We start from the raw sequence: 16,039 nt of genomic DNA on the forward strand, positions 1-16,039 counted from the left end.
TTACAAGGTGTTAAACAGACGATTTTCTTTAAGAAACATTTTTTAGTTCTCAGAAGACTTCTGGTCAACCAGATTCCTCTGTGTGCTTCAGGCTTTAATTAAGTACATGAACAACTTTCCTAATTTTGTTGAGATAATCATTGGTTTAGGGATGTTTCACACACTTGAGGCTTTGGCTTGGCACTATGGTGCAGAAATGGTTAACTAATAAAGCCTGAGTTTTTATTTAAGAACTATTTAAAATAAAAATAACTAGTAATGATATTAGTAAACTAAATTCTAATTCTCACCAGTTAACTTTCAGCAGTAAGAGAATTGGTCTCTAACATCTTTAAACTACTTTTTACATACTTTCTGATCACTAAAAAGTTAAGAGAATTCAGACATTAGTCCTAGGAATTTTCAACAGGATTAAACTTTGATAGCAGCTAAATCCTCTTCACCTGGTATGACTTCACCTACCTAAAAGGGAAAATGCAGGAAGGTGCACAAAAGGTGTAACTTTTTAATTTTTAATTAGTTATCAAAACCAGTGGGTCTAGAGGCAAAAGTGCCCATCACCACAGAAAGTAACAGACTCTACTGTGTGAAATTATAACCTGCTCTTGAGGTAGGCTGGTGCTTTCATACTCGAAGTGGCAACCAAGTTCAGCAACTGCCTCGGCTGTTTGATGCCCTCCATGTCCCTCCTTGTTTCTGTGCTCTTCCTTGCGTCAGCACTGGAGGGACTTTTCCCCCCTGCCTGAGTGCTGCTGACATGTTCCTTACAATGAGGTGCAAGTTCAAATCCTGTTCTTCAGCCAGAACTGAAAGAACATTCTTCTTGTTTGACACCTTTGCTGTTCCTGTATGTTGAGACATGCACCAGAGGAAAGCAGCAGAATTTGTTTCACAGGTGAGGATGGTTGAGTAGTTTTTTTTCTATTCTAGGAAAAATCTTAAATACTCTTAAACAGTAAGCACTAAAACTGACAACAACCAGCAATACCTAGTAGCCTCTGTTTGAAGTATTTCCAACCTTCATCTGTATGGTAGAAATGTTTTTATGAAACCTCTATCACTAATTTTTGTTTTCTGCCTTTGCAAACTTAAATTACCACCTACTTGCCTTAACCCTTTTTTAAGCAGTGACATTATGTTCCAATTTTTCTGGCCCTTTTTGAAAAAAAGTGTTACAGCCAGTAACTGTGTTACTGCAAACAAAACAGTAATTCTACTCCAGCAATTCTGAGTTCAAGCAGCAACACCAAGAACACAGAGCAGCTCTGCAGAGCCAGGGCAGCATGGCGCAACACAGACAGAACCTGGCTTTTACAGAAGAAGGAATAGCTTTTTCTGGTTACTATTAATGACTCAAATCCTTCCACCTGCATAAAATGGCATGGCAGGAACCATCGCCTCACCTATCCAAGCAGAGTAGAAGCTCCTGTCTTCTTCTTGTTTCCAGCCAGTTAATCTGATTCTGGTAAATTGGAGGTGTTTTGATGCAAATGCAGCAAGTTTAGCATACAGCTTTACTTAAGCAGTATGTTTAAAGGATCATTTGTGCTCGATTGTAGCTTTCCCTTTCCTCTTTCACAAACTAGGATGGAATGAGTTGCTGCAGCTCCTCTTTCATTATGGTTACAATCACTCCGTGGTCAGTCAAGGCACAAGGACAAAGGATCCAGGTTCGCTGCAACCTTTTTACCACCAATGCAGAAATAAAGCCATTTTATTTTTGATAAAATTGTCATTAGTGCAATACATCTTTAAAACGAATGAAATGAAAGTATTTACACATAACTTAAACAGCAAAACCAGTTGTGGTCTGAGGTCATTTTAGTATTTTTTAAAGTAAAAATAAGGCAAATAAAAACAGTTTCAGTGTTCTTTATCCAAACTAATCAAACTCAAAAATCAACGATTGTCTACACATACTGTTAAAAAGTACAGGAATTTCCAGACAAGATCAGACATTTCACAGCAGAAAAAAAAAAAAAAATTCCAGAGTTACAGAATTGTTCTTTTCTTAAGTAACATGTAGCTATTTTCAGAAGGCTGACAGACTTCCATTTCTCCTGGCTGAGAGACTCTCAGTGGACTGCACTTCACCTAGACAGGCAGAATTTTCTTCATCATCATGAAAGCTGTCGTATGTGCTCAGCAAAGTGCCGTTTGCTGCTCTGTCATCCTTCCGCAAAGAGAGGGGCAGATTTGCTAGGGTGAAATTAACATCTTTGAAGGCATGCAATAAAAAGATCCCCACAATAATAGTCAGGAAGCCACTGAAGGTGCCAATAATGTCATCAGCCGCCATGTGTTGCCACTCCTTGAAAAGGATGGCAGAACAAGTTAAAACAGATGTTGTAAAGATTACATAATATATTGGAGTCACTATTGAAGTGTTGAATATATCCAGAGCCCTGTTTAAATAGTTGATCTGCGTGCTCACACAGACAGTAAGGCTTAGCAGCAGAATCCAAGACAAGGGATGTTTCAGCACTGGTTTTCCCGCAAAAAGTTCCTTTATAGCGATGCCCAAACCTTTTACACAGGAGACTGATAAGGCTCCAATTACAGAGCAAATTGTTATGTACACGAGAATGTTGGTCTGTCCATGGCGAGGTCCCACCACACATATCAAAATTAAAGACACAATGACAACAAGCGTTGCAAAGACCACAAAACCTGTGGTTGGGAGGAAAAAAAAAACAACACCTTGTTAGTTGTGGACACTACCAAAAGCGTCTTAGGGGTATCGAGAAAACACTCCTTAGCAATTTGACTGACTCAGCTTAAACAGAAGAGTTCAGGATGTTTCTCATTACCCCTCCAACATCACAGTTAAAATGATTTTAGAGTGAGCTAGCCAAAACAGTGAACCCCAGGCATGTTGTATGACCTTTACCAGTCTATTGGCAAGACGTCTACAGGATTAGATTGCTAAACTGCCTCACACACAGACTCACTGAGGTGTAGATGCCACTGGATACAGGCTTGAGCCTGAACTGACTCTTTTTAGGGAGTTATGTCTCGGCAGGCGGCTGCATTCATCGCACGTTTCCAACAATCAAGTAATTCTTTAAGAACAGCTTTTTAATCTGTGCTGGCTGTTTCCTCATGTTTAAGATGGGGATTGCCTTTGTATAATTAGTACTTTGCAGATGTGCATTTTTGAGTGCCTCATCTTCCACGTAAGCACAACAGTTTGTCTTCAGAATTTCACTTCTCAGCAGACACTTACCACGACAACTACTTTTTCATTTTGAAGCACAGCTCAAAGTTGGGCTTGGAGACTGACACACTTCAATCAAAATTTATAGAAGTTTTGTTTATCCACCTGTGCTGCTGCATTTATATAAACAGTCATCTCAGTGCTTCACATCAAGACTCTGTTCAAGGCCAGGCAAGTTCACTGGCATCATGCAAAGTTCCCTATGGAATTATGTTACAGAATTCAAATCTCTAATTCATTCAGACAACATGAAGCAGACACAGGCTATCATCCCAAAACTTGAGAGCAGTAGTAATGAATCCATAATAATTATGGGCTGTGTATGTATCAAGCCAGCATTTTTCTTACCTGGATCACCTAGTTTGTGGGACATTTCATCCAAAGTTTCTACTTCCTCCTCTTGTGGAGCATGAATTACCATCACAGTTGATCCCAGTATACTTAGCAAACACCCTATTTTTCCATGTAAATTAAGTTTTTCGTTTAAAAAGAAGGATGACAGAATGGCACTAAGAAAAAAAAAATGCACCAACAAACATGGAATTAGTAATTTTCTCATCAATTTAGAGCTTGCTTTGACTATAAAGGTCACTTGCATACATAGAGTGCAGCTTAAAAATAGCTACATATTTTCTATCTCAAGATACTTGCTACAGACACAACTACCTGTTAATATGTGGCATCTCTCTCCAGAACCTTCTTTTTATGCTGTCAGTGAAAAAAATGCTCTAAGAACTTGCAAAAGTAACTTCAGAAAGACAAAAATCTTTACTTGGGGATGAAAATACTGCTCTGTTGTATATACCAGGTTCTTGAAATGCAGAAGACAATAGTCTTCAGAGATGGAAGTGTAGATGCATTGCTAGAACCCTTTCATATCACAGTCACTAGGTATTTGGAGAAACTTAAAAGTTACTCCTGATGCTTATAAGCACTCTTTATTTATTGTTAAGAACAAATCCCTTTTATTACAGCATAGTTCAGTGACAAATTTCTAAAGAAATGTTTTAATCCTCTCTGCTTTCTGTTAGTTTCTTACCTTACAAGAACACTGAGAGCTCCTAAAGGAGTCACTAACGTAGCTGGTGCAAAAGCATAGGCAGCAAAGTTAGCTACTTCGCCAGCTCCCACTGCAGAGGAACAGTAATTAAAAAACAGGAGTTAAACTCTCACACAGCAAACCTTAGGTTCAGTGCAAGTGTTTGTGTAGACACAGACATGCAGGAAGGAACAATGGAAATTCTAATTACAGCGTTCAGCCAGCAGTACTAGCAGAGCACACCCCTGCCCCTCTGCCTCATTATTAAATTTTAAAAACAGGCTGTGGAACTGCAACAGGTATTAGAATTAATTCTACCAAATCACAAGGTGTTTCCTTTTAGTGTCTGTGTTCTAGCTCCCCAGCCCGCCAACTGGACTCGTGAACTTCTCCATGGAGAAATCTTCAATAGCAGGATACAGCACATCACAGCACATACAATAAGCCAGTTACCTGAATGCAGCCAGTAAGTCGAGAGCTTAAGCAATGAAAAAAGTTCAGAAAATAGACATAATCCCCAAATATGCTTCCCTCTAAGGAATCCTATCTATCTAAGCACTTCTCTGCTACGACAAAACCCAGAATGCATACGGTAGCAAAGACATATAAGAAGACCAATGTCTGTCTAGCTCCACTGCACAAAGAGGGCAGTTAAATTAAAGGAAGAATTTCTGGAGTGAAAGAAGTTACATTAAAATCATTAGAGCTGCACCCATCAATCTCCAGATAGCATTACCATACATCATAGAATCTCAGTCTCATTCCTTTTTTTGTAATCACTGCTGCCATCTGTGGCACAGTTATTTATTAAAATTATATTGTGCAGATTGTATTTTTGACACTTAGATGAATGTATTTTTGATACTTACTTGAAAGAAGTCCAGCCCACCACAGCCACTCCTTAAGGTATGCATGACCGCCTTGACCTAAAAATTGAAAGAATGTTTGCTGCTCCACTAAAAACATACATCAACACTCCAGCACTAGTAACACTGCCATGACATAAAATAATTTTTGTAGCCCGTGCCTTTAAAAACAGGGGCAACCTTTTGATACTTAAGCTTTCTAGGTAGAGAGGTTGAAATCAAAGCAGCTTCAATTTCTGACGTGCATCTGCCTCCTACAGCCTACTTTGAAAACCATTTTATTTCTTTTATATTAGAAATGGCTGATGACCATATATGCATTACTGTGAGAAACAGTTCTTTCAACTCACTGTAATGGCATGAAAAGCCAAGCTATGTGCCTCTTACTAAAAGTGTTACTCTGGAAATCGTACATCGTTTATGTGGTTGATTATATGTTCAAACATCACACTTTCTCAATCCAAACCAGGGAGCATGAACTATGGTATATCAAGATCTATTCATCCCCAGCTGCTAATTGATACTGCGGGTTGCCCCAATCCAGGTGCAGCACCTTGTGCTTGTTCTTGTTGAACCTCATGAGGTTTGCACAGACTCACTCCTCAAGCCCATGCAGGTCCCTCTGGATGCCATCCTTTCCCTCTAGTGCATCAGCTGTCCCACTCAGCTTGGTGTCATTCACGAGTTCGGTGGCAGAGCACTCAATCCCACTGTCTCTATCACTGATGAAGATATTTAACAGTATTCCTTCTGGTGTGAACTCTCAAGGGACACTGCTGGTTACACTCAATTACTACACGTGATTTTTAGTTTTCTAAAACAATCTCCTGACACTCAAACATCGTTAACTCTCCTAATTTCACTCATTAAGGAGCCCAGATGTAGTTAAGAGTGCTGTTTCCAAGTTCCATTTGCAAGTACAATTTAGACTTAACTGACATGTAAAGGAATCCTTTGACAAGTGTCCCCAGAGGGTATTACATACAAATTAAATAGCACGTATCACACACAGAGTTACGGGTATCTGACACCAGAGGAAAAACACATCAGCCCTACAGTTTAGTTTTCATATACATTTAACAAAAAAAAAACCACAAACAAAGTCAAAACAAGATCATTAGTTTAGTAATCTGTTAAAAGGCAAAATCTAAACATTAGCAATTTATTACAAGATGTATTTATTTACCTGCTCTCATGGAGCCTTTCCTTGCTAACCGGAGGAGACCTTTCTTTTTCAGGATGAAACTTCCCCCAATGAAAATGCTGGAACTCATAGCCAACACCAGACCAATACAGAAGTCATATCTCCCACGAGTTTGGCTCATTTCGTAAACTACTAAACACTGTCACATTGATCAGTGAGGAGCAGAACTTCTGTTACTCAACATGAAATGATGCAACACCGAAACCTGAGCAAAATAAACACATTAGAACTAAACTGGTAGAAATACATGCTGCATAGGAAAATTCTCAACAGCTCATGTGACCAGTTCTCCTATAAATGGTCTCTGCTAACAGTGTTTTTTTTTAAAAAAGGCAGTCTTTGAAGCATGTGTAAACTTGCACTATGGGTGACTAACTAACAAGTCTGAACACAGAGAAGGAATGGTTTCTGACCTGGCATATAAAAACTGGAACCCAAACACATAGAAGTTCTTTGAGACATGTTAAGCAAAGCTTACAAATATGTGATTTATTTTTCTTTTCATTGAGTACACAGATCTGTGGCTGGTACACCCTGTAACTGATGACACTGATCAAACAATTACTTACGTTGAAATCAGTCTGTAAGAGAGTTTGAGAACAGTCGCAGCATTTCTTCCACATAAACTCCCTAGAAAAATAAAACAGAATATCAGAAGGGTGTTTAATCATACAGTCATCTCCATAACACAAACAAGCCTGACATGCATGCATATGCAATTATTCTTTAACAGCCAGGAAAATCTGGCAAGAAATAAGGCATTTGTTTGTTGATTTATATTACAGAGTTTCCCATACCTGTATGAAGCACCTGTTTCTTCAAAACATGCTTTCTTTCAATACTACTGTTCCCTGTATTTTCGTGCTTCCTATTTTGATTAATTTTCTATACCCCTAGGGAAAACCTAGCAGAGAGCTACAGGTAGGTTAACATTAAAACTGAACACAGATCCTCCTACTTGCCTCCAGTGAGGCTGTGAAAAAGTATAGCAAAACAGTCTCGTACAAGCACTCAACGTGGCACTAGTCAAAACGCTGCAAGAGCCACGGTTGAAAATTCTCAAATCCTCTTCCCTTAATCCTTGCATAGTAATTTTTAGTATCTTATTTTGTAGGAGAAATGAGAGAGCTTTCATTTTCTAGCAACTTTTAAAAATAAACTAGATTCTTGCATGATACAAAGTCACCTATGGAACAAAACCAAGAAAAACAAATCATAGTGCATGAGATAAACCAGACCCAGCCTCCTCACCTACCGCATAAAATATTCCCCTGGTTTTGAATTCCAACAAGACTTTCAGTCCTCTGAAGAATAAAGGGACTTTTTAATGCAAGGAAAAGACATCAACAGGGTTTTGCAACTGTTCTCTCTGCCATCTTTTCTAGCAGGTGTAAGGCACACTGTTCAGGTAATCAAGCTATGAATGTTCTTCCAGCTCCATCTGGTGCAAAATGTGACACTGGCATAGCATCACCTGGGGGAGGAGGGGCTGCTTTGCTAAGCTTTATACTCTACCACTTTTTTCAACAGCTGCTACTTTAGTTATATTACTAAAGGGAGTATTTTTACTAGTATAAAAGAGTACTCTCCATACTTTATTTCCCCCTTTTCTTCTTTCTCTGGCTTGCGTATCTTCACCTACACTGACAGAGGTAAAGAGCATCAGTTAGTCCCATCCCGACATCTTCCACCCACTGCATTTCAGAGGCAAGGGAGAAGCACAGGCAGCTTTTCTTTGCAGCAGTAGAAGAATCTGATTGCAGAAGAATGAGGAAACTTGTGAGCTAACAGGTAATTTTATGAATTTATACTTTAAAGGATGCTACATTTCAAAACTTGTAGTTCTACTTTCCCCCATGTCCAAAATACACTAAAGAGTTTTTGATGCCCTGTCAGCCCCTTCGTTAAACTTGTAAACTACTCTAATCTTAATCACTTAAATTACACAAATTCAGGTAAATTACTGCTAGCTCTTCTCATCAAGTTTATTTGTCCTCACAGACATGGCCAGTACCATTTCTGCTTGGGCTGGACTGCCGTACTTTCCCCTAAGGTTTATACAGATGTCTACAATTGCAGACAAATGTCACACAGTCATGGTAAACCCAACTTCTCTCTGAAGAGATTTGGTTCCCTTTGCACACAGCACAGATATAATTTGCACAGGTAGAACTGATATATACAGCTGCAAGGTCAAAGCAATACCAGGCACCAGAAGCTTTCCACTGAAGGAAATCAGTAGTTCAATTCTTACCCAAAGACTCAGTAAAGAACTAATGCAGCCTCAAAAATATCATCAAGAAAAATTATCTTTGGAAATAAGAAAAGAAAATGCCATGAAATAAGCAGTTTTTGGAATAAATATGCCTCTTGTGTTTCTGCTTTGGGACATGCAAAGCCACTGCATCTCAGCAGCCAGGGCCACTACAAGGTTATACACAGGAGAGAAACCAGAAGATGTAGGTGTTAAATAAAACCTGCAGTAGTGGAGTTCTGTAAAGGTTCTGTAATCAAGTTCACAGCTGATTTTAACACAAAGAACATTTCATCCACTCAAGACCACCACTGCCATGGACTAGTTTGCTGCTCTGATCTCAGAGGAGTAATGAGGGGATGAGACTCTCCTATCCACAGAAGCTACGACATTTACAATGCCTCCAAAACCCACTCATTAATGAACTGCCTGTGGATCTGCTGGTATCTTGAGTCATAACGCTCAGCACGCAACAGGGCGATGGCAGACTACACAGGGAACATATACTGGGTTGGAATGTTAAAGACAGGGAGAGATGGAGAAACTTGGAATGTAAAAAAAAAAACCCTGTGGAACATAAGCAAGTCCAGATTAGCCACAAAGTTTGTTTGCTTATTTTCAAGGTGTAACCAAAAAGTATGACAAATGCTGGCAAGATACAGATCCTCTCATCTAAAACACAAGGTAATGTTTCTTTGCCTCTTTGCTCAAAAGTCCTTTTCTCCAAAAAGCAGCAAAAACACAGCACTGAAAGATGTTACATATATTGTAGCAAGTAAGTTCTCTAAATATACGAAAAACACTAAAAGAGGTGTCATGAGATGAAGAAATAGTTTACATTCAAAAGCAGGTCAGCTTAAGTAAGTATGTTGGAGATATCAGCCAAAGAAAATTAGTATCAATTCCACAAGTTGTACATTGTATGGAAGCAAGAATTAGGAGCTGGGAAAGGCAGACATGGTAGGTCGTTCCAACTTTACCTACTTGGCCACAGTCCCTCTAGAGTTCAGTAGACAGTCTTACAAGACTTACAAGAAGTAATCTAAATATATGCCAAATTATTTAAATGACAGAATTCACAATTCTCTTATCTAAAACCCGATCTTTTAAACTGTGAACAGGATGATGTCACTAAGCAACAAATTACCTGAACAGGCCACTTACTTCAACCTTTTGTCACGAACTGCATCATTCACTGCTGCTTCTCATCACAAATAAGTTAGCCAAGCTTCTCCCAGGAAAAGGAAGGAACTTGCAAGGGAACCTTCACAAACACGCTTTGATGCCTGTTAGGAATTCTCATTAGCTAATGATCTTCACCTAGATCTTCACTTTTGCTACCAAAGCCACTGTGTTTGTCCATTCTAGACTTGGAAAAAGATACAAGTCTCTTTATCCTTGCACTCGCATGTTAAGATTACTCTGTAAATTAGGTGCTTGGCACCTCCTGCTGTGTCACCCTCTGGGTTCCTTCCCAATACCTTTCTTTAAATGCAACTCCCAAAGCTGCATACAGTACTTTAGCTTGAGTTATTACTTCCACAAATCAGTGGAAAACTGTATTTCTTCTTATACACCCAAAGCAGGTGGTTTTCCTAGCCCTTTCTCAGTAGTCTACTGTTGACTCATTCAGCTTCTTCTATTAGTATAACCTCCTGCACTTGTACAGCAAATTATTCCTGCCTGGATGCAATTCATTCAGACATGACTCACATGGAAGATTTTAAAACAAAGGCCTGTTTAGGCAAAACAAGTTACTCCAGGTACAGCCGTTCCCCATCTTTTGAGTTCTTCTGTGGTATTTTATTGTAAATTCTGCTCTTTTACAAGAGCTCCATGAAAAGTTTTATGTTTCTAACATTGGAATAAAGCACCTACTTAAGGTCCTTTAGCCATAAAGCTTTCTGTGGAAGAAAAAGTGGTTGAATCAACAAGTTGCTTTAATAAATAAACATTGACTATTATGTGTCACACTGGCTATTATATGTTCACTTCTTCCTTTCCATAGGCATAAAACTACAGGAAACAGAAAGAAACACTCCCTAAAAAAATAAAAATCCAAATGCTCAGTGATGAGCCTTTAGAAGGCTCATTATATATACCAATTTTGTTCCAAAATCCAGAGGCATTCATTTCTTAAACATTTCAAAATTAGGTTTCTAAAGCAGAAGTTTGAAATAGTATTAACTGGCATTTTAAGAATTCAGCAAAAAAAACTGTCCACAATTTCAAGCTGATTTCAATTTTCATGCATGACACACAAGGCTTTACAATGTGTCATCTATGCTTTAAAAAAGGACAGGACTTTTGTTTAAAAACACAAAGCAATGTGATTTTAAATTTGATCTTCCTTAGGTATATCTCGTCTGAAGCATTATTTCATCCCTTTGCTTTTCACTTCACAAATCAAAGAAACTAACTTGTGATCTAAGCTATTCTTTAGAAGGTACCATGTTAAAGTTGAACTGAAATACTATCCTAGTCTTTTCCATTTTTTCTGTAACTTAAGTGCTTACAAAATAACTAATATGGTTTTAATTACTGACTTCAGTACGGTGAGCTTTCAGAGGATGTTTATGTAACTCAGAATAAGAATCACAGAATATCCTGAGTTGGAAGGGACCCCTAAGGGTCAAGTCTATCTCATGGTCCTGCACAGGACAGCCCAAAGAATCACACACATGTTTGTCAGGCTTGGTGCTGTGACCACTTGCCTGAGGAGCCTGTTCCAGTGCCCAGCCACTCTCTCGGTGAACAACATTTTCCTAACATTCAGCCTAAACCTCCCCTGACACAGCTTCATGCCTCGCGTCCTGTCACTGGTCACCAGAGAGAAGAGATCAGTGTCTGTCCCTCTGCTTCCCTCGTGAGCAAGTTGTAGATTGCAATGATGTCTCCTCTCAGTGATCTCAGCCACTTCTCCTACAGCTTCCCCTCTAGGGCCTTCATCATCTTTGTAGCCCTCCTTTGGATATCCACAACTCTGGGGCAGTGGGGATTGTGAACACAGAAACAGCCTCAGTAAGGTTACTAAAATCCCCCAAATATATCTGGCTTTTTAATAGAAGTCTTCCTCAGTTATGTTCTGTCCACTCATGAACATATCTGTTAAGCACAGGTATAGAGAGAACATTGAAGGGACAGATGTAACACAGCATTAGGACAGAAGAGATGCCAGTTCAAAACTGAGTCATGTGCATCTTTAGAAGGCCAAGATGCATGCACACAGCACCCAAAGATTCCGTATACACTGTTTAGGAAACAATATACTCAATTTTGCAATTTTGTAGATCTGCCCCAATACAGATACAGTTTTCCAGCTCTAACGAAGTTAAATGACTGCCCAAACTTATACATATAATTATTTACATATTTTGTGGGCAAGCTAAAAGAAATTTGTTTATATTGTTATATCAATGGATATATACTAGCACGTGCTCAGAAAGGAAAACATACTTTTAACTATTCTAAAGTTGCCTATTTTAAAAGGTTCAGTTAAACTATGGTGAAATTTATTCTTTACAGCAGATTTCTAATAATAAAACAAAAGCAACAAGCATTCCACTTTATGAAACCAGGAGGAAACAAAAAAAATGCCACACTAAAAACTTCTTTGCATGTTCTATTTGTAGTTATTCACTTCTATGAAAAGAATGACCTTTAATTAAAGCATTTTCACATAAAGCTAAAAATATCTCCACTAAAAGAGTGTTACTTATTAACTGAATGCAAATTACAGACAGTGCTACAGAGAGCTGATGTTGTATTAACTGTTTTCCGGGAAATCTATCAAAATAGACTCAAGATAAGAGTTGCTTCACTCCTGCTGTACCTGACACAATACCTTTACTCTCAGTGGGAAGAGTCATCAGCACAGGGCCACTGAAGTTCCACCTTTAGTATTTCAAATAGGCAGTTTCAAGTTTAAGATAACTCAGGATGTTAAAGTCGAATCTAGACATTAGTCATTGCAACACCTTTGACACAACTGATACAACCTGTAACAACCTGCTTTCTTTTCGCCAGGACTTTATCCTGAGAATCAACCACTGTAACAAAAGCAGAACTAGTGTGACACTGAATTCTAAATGCATCGATACTGACAATACTTATGCAATAATTTCCTATTGATGAAGTTGTTATTTTCCAGGGGAAAACCCTAACTCTATACAAGACACATCAAAAGCATTAAGAAAGCCACAATGACTTACATTTATTATGCTTTAATTAAAAACAACATTAAAGACATTGTGGTGAAATGGAGAAAGTTGACTGCTTAAAACAGAAAAGACCAGGGGACAAAAGGGTCAGATCCAGGCAACATCTTCACAGTGTATGAATGAACAGAAATCTGAATCACATCATACTGAACCACAGAATCAGTTAGGTTGGAAAAGACCTCCGAGATCATTGCATCCAACCTATGACCCAAGACCATCATATCAACTGGATCAGAGCACTAAGGTGCCATCTCCACTGTTTCCTTGAACACCTCCAGGGATGCTGACTCCACCGCCTCCCTGAGCAGCCCATTCCAATGTCCAGTCACCCTTTCTGTGAAGAAATTTTTTCTCATGTCCAACCTAAACCTCCCCTGGCGCTGCTTAAGCCTACAACGAACTACAACGCAAAGTTAAGATTACTATTTTCCATGTCAAACTAAAGCCCTGACAGGGCTCTGAAGTTCTGCCGAAGCTGCTCTGCTCAACCCTCAACCTCGGTTAACTCAACCCTGGAGACGAACCGGTTTAGCTCCCTGGTTATCAACACTCCAGTACGAGGCACAGCGGCTCCAGAGCTCTGCCAGACCCAGCACACGGTACCCGGCCACTTCTGCCCGGCTGGAGGGCGTCACAAACACCCAGATTTAGGGGTTTTAATCCCGGCCTTCTCTGCCCAAACCACAGCAAGCTTCCCGCTACGGAGAAACCCACCCTGGGCTCCTCCGGGGCAGGTCCGAGGCCCGGAGCCCGCAACTGCCGCCCCCGGCCCGCCCGCTGCTCACCCGCAGCGCCCGCGCCCGGGGCCTTGCGCCGAGCGCTCCGCGGGGAGGCAACCCCGACTCCCCCCGCCCCCCTGGGGCCGGCCGGGCCCCCTGCCCGCCTCTCCCCGCCAGTACCTGCGGCCACGGCCCCTTCACATCCCCGCCGGGAGCGGCGAAAGAGCAGGAGGAGACGGGGGCGGGGGAGGCCGGAGCGGGCGGCGGGAGGGGCCGGTGCCCGCGCGCTCCGCCGCCATGAGGGGACGGGACGGGACGGGAGGGAGGAGGGACCGGCAGCGGGACCGCGGGCGGCAACGGCGGCGAGGGCGAAACGGCGTCCGGGCCCAGGAGTCCGCTCCGCTCCGCGGGTTCCGGCAGCGCCCGCCGGAAGGGGCGCGGCCCCGGCCCCGGCCCCGCCTGCCGCGGGTCACGGCCGGCCTCTGGCAGCGTCGCCCGCTCCCGGCACGGCGACCAAGCATCGGGACCGGCCTGCGAACACCCCTGCGACGGACCCACAGCGCCGCGGAGCACCTGCAGCCGTGACAGGCCACTCCCGCCCCGGGCGCCCCGGCCAGCACCCGCGCTACCCAGCTCTTACACTGTCACGGAAAGTCACAAAATCACTGAACGGGTTGGGTTGGCAGGGGACCTTGAAGATCCAGTCCAGTTCCAGCCCTCCTGCCATGGGCAGGGGCACCTTCCACTAGACCAGGTTGCTCAGAGCCCCGTCCAAGCTGGTCTTAAACACCTCTAGGGATGGGGCATCCACAACTTCTCTGGGCAACCTGTTCCAGTGCCTCATCACCCTGACAATAAAGAATTTCTTCCTAATATCCAGTCTAAACTTACTCTCTCTCACTTTGAACCCATTCCCCCTTGTCCTGTCACTACATGCTCTTGTAAATAGTCTTGCCCTATCTTTCTTGTAAATTCCGTTTGGGTACTGGAAGGTTTGGTCACCCCGAAGCCTTCTATTTTCCAGGCTGAAATAAACACTTAGAAGCCACATGCAGGAAGTGCGGCATTATACAGAGCTGGGTAAAGGGTATGCTTAAGTAATCAATTTAATTCAGGTCCCACACTCTCGCTGCACACTTTACACCCCCAACCGCTTTAATCTCATACTAAGTAAATTGATAAATATAGTTAGACAAATATTTGTCCTTGGCTCAGAGCAAAGAGTCTTTCAAACAGTCAGGCTTCAGGCTCAGAGGGCTATTTGGATTCGTCAGGACTATCTGAGTAGGCTTTACACAGCTGCCTTATAACATAAAGTTTGGACAAACAACAATGCCAAAATACCTTTGGTAGCTCCAAAAAAGATGCAGCTCTGTTTCTTCAAACACGAGACAGTTTTGTCACATATCTTAGTGACAGCAGTTCCTACTTTTTTAGGCTTCTCGGGATTTGTGTTGACATTATCCTAGTCTGCACAAACAGCTGCTTCATTTTTGCTAAACCTGGAGAAAACTGGAAACAAAACAGAGAGAACCAATCTTGGCTTTCCCTCACAGGATACCCATAACAAAGCCATTCCTTGTCATGTTACCTGCTCTCTTTTTTCTCATTAAAAATGGTCCTTCAGTCTGTCACAAAAAATTAAATTTCTACAGCAATCAAAGCATATTATTCTCTAAGGCAACATTCCATTCCCCAGTGTAAAACTAATCTAGCATTCTTGACATGAACTTTGCAATTATAGTTTTACATATATGTGTGTAAATATAAAAATATATTTTAATGTATAAAACTACTATGGAATTTGCTGTCATTACCTACATAATGACACAGTAGGAGGCTAGCTTTTCTATGTTTTACAAGATACCAAAACTGTGAAGTCTTTGAAAAAAAGTTCAACAGCTGGTGAGAACGGTTTCTGAAATTGCTTAGAAAAAAATAAAATTAACACCTGTACCACCTAAACCAGATAAACAGAAGCATCTAAGTACTGATAGCTATGTTCAAAGTTTAAAAGTGCCTGTGATCATGCCAAATGCTGGTAATGCATACGCATTCATATTCCTGAGTTAAACAACACTCATGTCTGAAGCTAGTCAATTTAATCTTCCCCTTCCTCTCCTGCTCTCCACCCTTCAAAAACACCTCTCAACCAACCTAAAGCAATGAGTAAACTCCTGAAAATATTAAATAGACTCCTCTAAGCATTATAGACATTTCTGTCATTCAGTCATTCTCTGTTAATCCTCTTCCTCATGTTTCTTCAACCGCTAGTTCTGCTTAGCATACTGTCATCTGTTCACACAAAATATGAATTCAAGTGCTCTCAATTTGGCACAAATCTTTAAATATTTACTTTAAAGCCAGGGGTTCTGCTCAGTAACAGAAAATAGTCAGACCATCTCTGAGTAATTTACAACAGCATGGTATTTCAGGCATGTTTGCTGAGTATCTGGAAAGAACTCCAAACATGAGAAGGGTGGTAACCTGCCTAACTTAACCCATTCTTGTAGGGAAGCT

General features: G+C 41.0%; 1 protein-coding gene across 6 annotated transcripts; it reads right to left on the reverse strand.

The window, feature by feature from the left end:
* Positions 1-1,712: 1,712 nt before the first annotated feature.
* On the reverse strand, positions 1,713-13,931 carry NIPA2 (NIPA magnesium transporter 2). 6 transcript variants are annotated; one of them, XM_027900804.1, is made up of 8 exons: positions 13,700-13,931; positions 10,683-10,739; positions 6,896-6,956; positions 6,309-6,531; positions 5,126-5,182; positions 4,257-4,347; positions 3,566-3,726; positions 1,713-2,670 (listed from the first exon to the last, which is right to left on the reverse strand). In XM_027900804.1, exons 4-8 carry the CDS (start codon positions 6,445-6,447, stop codon positions 2,033-2,035), a joined length of 1,086 nt encoding a protein of 361 aa, XP_027756605.1. In that variant the 5' UTR covers positions 6,448-6,531; positions 6,896-6,956; positions 10,683-10,739; positions 13,700-13,931; the 3' UTR covers positions 1,713-2,032. The 6 variants fall into 6 exon arrangements, with proteins under 6 accessions (XP_027756605.1, XP_027756606.1, XP_027756607.1 ...); XM_027900805.1 differs by lacking the exon at positions 13,700-13,931 and adding an exon at positions 13,515-13,556; XM_027900806.1 differs by lacking the exon at positions 13,700-13,931 and adding an exon at positions 13,325-13,343.
* Between the last annotated feature and the right edge of the window lie 2,108 nt (positions 13,932-16,039).

This window comes from Empidonax traillii, unplaced genomic scaffold (genome assembly GCF_003031625.1).
Source record: "Empidonax traillii isolate 1590-97213 ecotype Southwest subspecies unplaced genomic scaffold, ASM303162v1 scaffold750:size552251, whole genome shotgun sequence".
In the NCBI taxonomy this organism is placed as follows: domain Eukaryota; kingdom Metazoa; phylum Chordata; class Aves; order Passeriformes; family Tyrannidae; genus Empidonax; species Empidonax traillii.

Excerpts from the sequence above, each read along its gene's own strand:
- NIPA2 (XM_027900807.1), bottom strand. The coding sequence starts at position 6,447 with ATGAGCCAAACTCGTGGGAGATATGACTTCTGTATTGGTCTGGTGTTG. Across the intron at positions 4,348-5,125 it reads GTGGGCTGGACTTCTTTCAA|TGGGAGCTGGCGAAGTAGCT; the intron begins GTAAGTATCAAA and ends GTTCCTCTGCAG. Across the intron at positions 2,671-3,565 it reads CCACAAACTAGGTGATCCAG|GTTTTGTGGTCTTTGCAACG; the intron begins GTAAGAAAAATG and ends TCCCAACCACAG.